A 6,856-nucleotide genomic window follows, 5' to 3' on the forward strand; every position below is an offset into this window, starting at 1 on the left:
AACTGAAGTGGGGATTGCCTACTTTGAAGAATTTCAACTACATTTTCAGGTTGATCCATTCACCATTCAGCAGTCAGCACAAGCTAGAAAATGAGATGCTTGGTCATAAGACCTTTATACTATAAACCCAGTTAACCTGCACAAAATCTCCATCTACTTATTTTAATTTTGATTTAAAACCAAATCCACTCAGAATATCTAGCGTCTGATCCAACACTGCAGTAACAACTAACGTGATTGGCACAGCTAGCAATTACTTGGTGTTCAACATTTTTTATGGAACTTTATTAAGACAGCAGTTGCAAGATAAGAAGGCACAAACAAAAAATCAAGTCCTTCCATAAACCAAAGAGCAATATAGAAAATGAAGGCCTAAGCACCAGCCACTAAGAAGTTTAATACAAGAAGAAACCCAGTTATCCACAGAACCTAGTATGGAGGGCCAAGCGGCCCAAGCCCTAGTATTAGTACTCCTCTCTACTCTCCCAGCTGGGTAACCAATCTTTGAATTCAAAATAATAAGATGTTCATTCTAGCAGACACAGATATACATTCCCTGAAGTAGTATTGCTAGCTTGCTGCAACAAAGGGCCTTCACCACCATCTTCCATCCATATAAATGTGCCAGTTCATTCCAACTTAAGACAAGGGCTTTCACAGATGTCTAGCTATTGGAAGCCTTCTATTCTCCTTTGTCTCGTAAAACAACAATGAACTAATGAAACCAAAGCTCCAAGAATATCAACAAATTTCCCAAGTGTAAGTGTATATTTACAATTGGTGAAGAAACTGAGAACCAAATGGAAGGGTAAAAAGAGAAGACAAATATCAGTACCTACTAAAACAATTAGATCACTTGTGTAGTTATTGCAGACTTTAGCTCTCGAAATAAATAAATCCTTTCTGCAAAAGTACGTGCCAGATCAGTATAAGCTTCAAACCTTTTCTGATTGAGAATGGTCAGAGGACTTGGCAAGTAGAGCTGTGCTTTCTGAATCAACTTCAAAATAAATCTTCTCTTTCTTAGAAGGATATAGTAGATAATGTTGGCATATGAAGAGAAGGTCGAAGAAGACAGTCAACTGGGGAAGAAACAGTTCTGGTCTCGATTAGTAGCCAATATTGGACACTGAACATACTTCACTGGCCTCACCAAATCAGTTCAGAACTTCATAAGAAATATACTACAATGAATGTCTCATTAAAACTGATAGATATCATGTTTGAGATTTACTTTGGTTTTAATTATTTTTATGGAACCAATACTTTTTCTAATTCGTAGTCCAAAAAAAATCCGCCAGGGCTTCTAGAGTTCTTCCCCGTTTCCATTTTTCTAACCAAGAACCTTGAAAGTAATGGCCATGGGATTTTTCTTTTGTGGCATGGATGAAATAAGTCCAAGATATATTGCTGATAATGTGTTTGCAGCAATACAATTGACAACTTGAATATGTCGTAAATAGTTAAATAGGTACACAACTTGAATTAAAAAAAAAACCAGTATTTCTCTTTTTCAGGTTACCACCAGAAAGGCTAACATAAGTACCTAATTGTATGGTACTCAATCTCAACTTCTATGCTAGGTGCCAGGTAATTGGATGCCTGCAAAGTAAATTGGAGGGTAAGTGCTAGACATTTCAATTACATAAAAAGTTTACAACTCTATCGTGAGATCAGTGAATGACAGCAATGTTAGCAGCTGGTTGAATTGGGTTAACGTAGAAATAAATCCCTTTCTGGTTCTTAGATATTAACTGCTTGGACTATGGTAAAAGAACATTGGCTTTGGTTAAAACTAGAATGAACGAGGAACCACTCAAGTGATTCATGTAGTTTCCCTTGCTTGATCATTTCTATTTTTTAATTAACTTACTTATAGCACCCTGTTTATGTCATGGTTTGGTGGTTCTGTGGAATTGTAGTTGAACTGATCAAACTATGAATCAAGGCTCTTTCCAGTTTGATGCCTGGCCTGGTTCTCAAAACATTGGTGACTGGTATTGATGCATGCACAAGGCTGATAGTATTTGCAATCATGAAAAAAGGCGGTCAAGAAATATGTAATTACATATCATAACCTATCCTTGAATGAGTAACTGCTAAATTGACAATATCTAGTCAATGGATTTGATTGTACAAAAATCATTAGCACCAAATTGTTCAATCTAATGTTATATATGTGAACATAGAAAGATTACGGCATGAGTACCAATCACATGAACAGACGAGGCAAAGAAGTGAGAAATATATTTCATAAGCAGATATGTTGTAAAATGAGAAAAAGAGAAAACACATTTTATACCAAGGAAAGCAAAGTCTTCCCTATATTTCCATAGAAGTTTATCCAAGAACCTGCATGAGGAATGGATAGAAGCATTACTTATTGAAAAAGGGAATACTATGCATAGAATTGAGTTCTACCTCAAAAGGTACAGAGCTATTTGCTGATAGAAGAGGTAACATACCTTGGTCTATAGACTGCATGGCCATCTGCGCATAGTTCATCAATCCTCCAAATAAATCAAGTAAAATGTTTCCAATGCTCCATCCTTCGGTGCTCTTTCGCATAAAGTTCATTAAGGCCTATATTTTGTAATACAGTTCATTAATACAAGGGGATGGCTAGTCTTCTAGTTCTATATTAGAGAACCTTTTCATTATCTTGTCAATACAACAATACAAAATTCTCTTTGGTATATGTTGTTGGGTGGAGATAATCAAGATATAAATAATAGAGAGCATGATCAAGGAGCTATGTCATGGTGCATAAAGATCATGGAAGTTACCAATCCAATTACCTAGTTATGTAAGATCACAACAACCCCAATCTGAATATATTTATAGACAAATTAAGCTTGTTAAATAAGAGATCAATCTTAAAATAGGTTGAAATTTTCCAAAGATATGTATGTTTTTTTATGAATGTTGGGAATATATTTCATCTTTTACCAATCAAAATATTATAGAGAACACCTAAGGAAACCAATATAATCAGTTAGCTTCTTTTGTTGAACCACCCATATTTTTTTTTGGTATTCAATCGTACATCTGAATATAGGGGCCGTATTTTGTTGAACTGCCCATGTATGACCATCATGATTCCTACATGTAAATCTGGTAATTATAAATGTCACTCGCAGAAGAGATAACAGAATATAAATGACACAGACAATAAAATAAGATTTATACAAACTATATTTGGCCTGACATTTATTTGTGATTTGTGAACGAATGAAATTCAAACACCAGTGAGTCCACTTTGGAGTCACTTTCAGAAATTTGAAATAATCAATCAATCGTATATGAGAAAGCCTATTCAATGGCAAGTATACCATTCATCCATTTTAAATAAAGGTTGAGATGTATATCTACCATGTTATTTATTAGTTAATTAATTCAGACATTGGAAAAGCATGTGCATTAATAGTCTCAAAATCCAACTTAGGCTAGCTTAGTGGGTACAGGAGAGCCAAATCCCTCCGGGGATTAAATCCCGTGTCCATCATTACAAACCAGTAACCAATACACCACCCAGATATCCTATCCAAAAAAAATAACAATTTATATAACACCAACCAGTCCATTCTATTCTTCCCTCAAAATAAGAAATATTAAAGATTAGCAAGCTTCTAGCCTTCTACTTAGTAAAGGTTAAACTTAGATCACAAAAATCGCAATGAAGATAAGTCATAGTAATACTTCATAACAATGTTAATTGATCAAATGTAACTAAAAATTCCTTGCAGTGTATCAAATGCCCATAGAGGTATGTAACTCTAACCTGAGGAATGTATTTGAGCACTGTCATGATAACTTGGATTCCACTGCAACAGGAATGCAATTGTGAAAAGTTAGAATTGATGTTTTTATGGTTCAATTATTATATCAAACAACCAAAAGTGGTCCAAACTCCAAATGTTATGTAAACAAATTGAAGATTGAATGTAAAGAAAGGAGCACTAAAACTTGCCCATTGCAATAGACATAGTTTTCAGTTAATTAGACAAATTTGATCTTCTAAACCATAATATTTTACTGAGGTTCACAGGGCTGTTTATTGGGAATCACAGAATCATATTGAAGGGCATAGCAGATGCTTTAAATAATGGCATCACATGGAAGCTCAGGAAAAAAAGCTATTTATATTCTAACTTCTAATCCATACCTTGCACAAGAATTTTTATTATTCCTGAACATAACATAAACTGGTGGAAAGCTAGTCCCACGCAAGAAAAGTAGGAACATAGCTTACTTTGACAAACCAAATGGAGAAGAGATATCCAACACAAATTTTAGAGACATGTATCAATATACTAGAAATGCTTTATTTATTTGGACTCAGAAATCAATTAGACAGGGATGGCTCTTCTCCTTGTCATTATTCCCCTTCACCCAAGTTCTATACTCCTATACTTCTATACTTTAGAAAGAAGAACTTACTTAAATACAGAGATTAGCCAAAGCCATGAGTTGTTTGGCCAAGCTATGAACACACAAACTGCAGCAGAAACCCAAACAATAGATGTGATTGCAATACAAGTTTTTGAGACTTTCTGGTTCCCACACTGTATACAGAACATTAATAGGCTAAGTGCAAAGTTTCATTGTTTCTACAAAATTTCAGATCACTCAAATAAATAACTAAAAAAGTGCCACTTGCGGATCATAAATTAAATCATCTTACATCATAGATCAGAACTTGGTACAAGGTAATAGCTGTCAATAGAACAGCATGTGTTGAGAAAGCTACATCATTTGCAGCTACAGGGATCATCTGCAACAAAGACAGAAATTGATAAGAACTCTCTGAAAAGAGAAGGCATCATTAACATCATTGTAACAGTAATAATGATAATGCCCAAATAATCTATTCAAACTTGAAATTCCACTCCTGCTTCATTTGCCATCTCTCTAGAACATCTAAAAGCATATGGAAATTGATTAAACTGATACCAATCTGACCTCTTGCAGTAAAAATTAGACAAATTAGATTTCAATTTTAAACTAATTTCTATAACTGAGAAGTTGGATCAAACATTTTAGGGAAAGGAGAATTGTACTGCATTACATCTTTAAACAATATGAGCCATTTGGGTAGGCATAGTAAAGGAGATCCTCGTTGAAAAAAAAAAAAACATTGTAGAAAATTCACCTTCCCACCAGGTTGATACACCACTTATCTTTGGGTCATTTTGATCGGATTATATTAGGAGATGAAACATGGAACATGCATGAGGACAACAGAACAACTCTTGAGAATTGGAGAAATAGTAGCAACAATGTACTGGCACAACCAAATGGGAACTTGTTTTATTTACAATGATGACAGTATGCTTCGTGAAGGATGCAACAATGATTAACAGGAGAATGAAATTACATACATCATGTACTGTTAACCTGCATCTGATTTACTGCTTTAGGAATATGCATAACAAATGATTCTCGGGTTTGATAAGGAATCTTTATATTCCCAGTGCGCAATTTACAATGAATTTATAAATAACCACCCACCTACCCCCCACACCAAACACAAAGTGGAAAACTCACAAATCCATGTGAAATGTATGCCAAGGCATGCATAAACTAGCTCAAAATACCGACAAGATCAGGCTTCACAACCAGTACATAAACTTTCCTGTGAATCACATGTTAAGATCTAAGATCAAGAAAAGGCTAAACTTAAAGTTAGAGATAGATGATAATAACACACTGGAGATGAACCAATATCCGTGGATCCCTAACTAGTTTAGCGAATATGATCCTTGCAAGATAATTCATAATGGTCCAATGTTTTTTGGCCTCCAATAACAGCAATATTATATATGACATTACGGGAGAGCATCAATTTAAGTTCTTAATAACCAAGTCATTTTAGTTCATTTTGTTTGTTAAACACCACCAAAGAGACCCTGAAACAACATAACTTTCTATATACTAAAAATTCACAGTACCAAGTGCAATACCCTCTAAATTTGCAAATTGAGTAGCAATCATATTGCATACTCGACTAATGTTCCCTTAGTTTGAAGGAACGAACAGGTAAGTTATATGTATAGTTCTGAAATGACTCATCTATAAAGAAGAGTGACTTGGATCAAGATGGAGTTGTTTCCAAATTCAGAAACATCCTGACCAGAAAATTCCGTATCAACAAGACCAAAAAATATGGCAAGAATCATAACACCCACGTCCTAAAAGATGAATCAAGTTGGAAAATCTTAGAATTACAAACCTCTCCATAACCATACTTCTCGTGGTACTGTCTCTGAATAACAGTGCTAAAGAAAAGAGACGCATTGTAGATGAGATATGAAGAGTGCTTCGTAAGATTCAGAACCAGAAAGTCGAAATTCAACCCCACAACGCTTCCAAACGAGAAATCAATAAATAAATAGACAAACAGCAACCAAATGGATATATCAAAACAAAAAGATGAAAAATTAAAACAAGCCTTAGACAGGGAAAGAAAAAAATAGAAATCATTGCAGAAATAAGTAAGAACGGAATACCACTTTCTCCTGAAGTTCAAGATAACCTGTGGATAGAAACTGAGAGACCAAGAAAAGAAAGCAATCCAACCGAAAACGTTGTAGGTGATTTCGAGTGGAAGCGAGTTCCATGATGTCATTTCCCCTTCTCCCGATGCACGAAATTGAGCTAAATCGCTTCGCTCCTAGTTTACGGGAGACTTTAAAAGCAATAATAAACTCCAAAAACCCCGCTGAACTATGGATGTGTGTCCTTTTACTCCCTGAGATTTAATAAATGTTAAAAATACCCTCTCTAAACTTTCATTTCACGTGTATCAAATAACCTCTTCCGTTACAAAAATGAACGGAAAATAATCATGTGCCAT

General features: G+C 34.8%; 1 protein-coding gene across 16 annotated transcripts; it reads right to left on the reverse strand.

Annotated features, from left to right (window-relative positions):
* Nucleotides 1-257: 257 nt before the first annotated feature.
* On the reverse strand, nt 258-6,701 carry LOC104591594 (cystinosin homolog). 16 transcript variants are annotated; one of them, XM_088904199.1, is made up of 9 exons: nt 6,233-6,696; nt 4,685-4,774; nt 4,441-4,565; nt 3,782-3,824; nt 2,466-2,583; nt 2,303-2,352; nt 1,547-1,602; nt 836-903; nt 258-715 (listed from the first exon to the last, which is right to left on the reverse strand). In XM_088904199.1, the coding sequence occupies exons 1-9, from the start codon at nt 6,626-6,628 to the stop codon at nt 669-671; spliced, it is 993 nt and encodes a 330-aa protein (XP_088760325.1). In that variant the 5' UTR covers nt 6,629-6,696; the 3' UTR covers nt 258-668. The 16 variants fall into 16 exon arrangements, 15 of the variants coding, with proteins under 15 accessions (XP_088760325.1, XP_088760327.1, XP_010248791.1 ...); XM_088904201.1 differs by having other exon boundaries at nt 258-690; nt 6,233-6,694; XM_010250489.3 differs by having other exon boundaries at nt 258-903; nt 6,233-6,365; nt 6,510-6,690.
* Between the last annotated feature and the right edge of the window lie 155 nt (nt 6,702-6,856).

Source organism: Nelumbo nucifera, chromosome 4 (assembly GCF_055504915.1).
Source record: "Nelumbo nucifera cultivar China Antique chromosome 4, China Antique-T2T, whole genome shotgun sequence".
Classification (NCBI taxonomy): domain Eukaryota; kingdom Viridiplantae; phylum Streptophyta; class Magnoliopsida; order Proteales; family Nelumbonaceae; genus Nelumbo; species Nelumbo nucifera.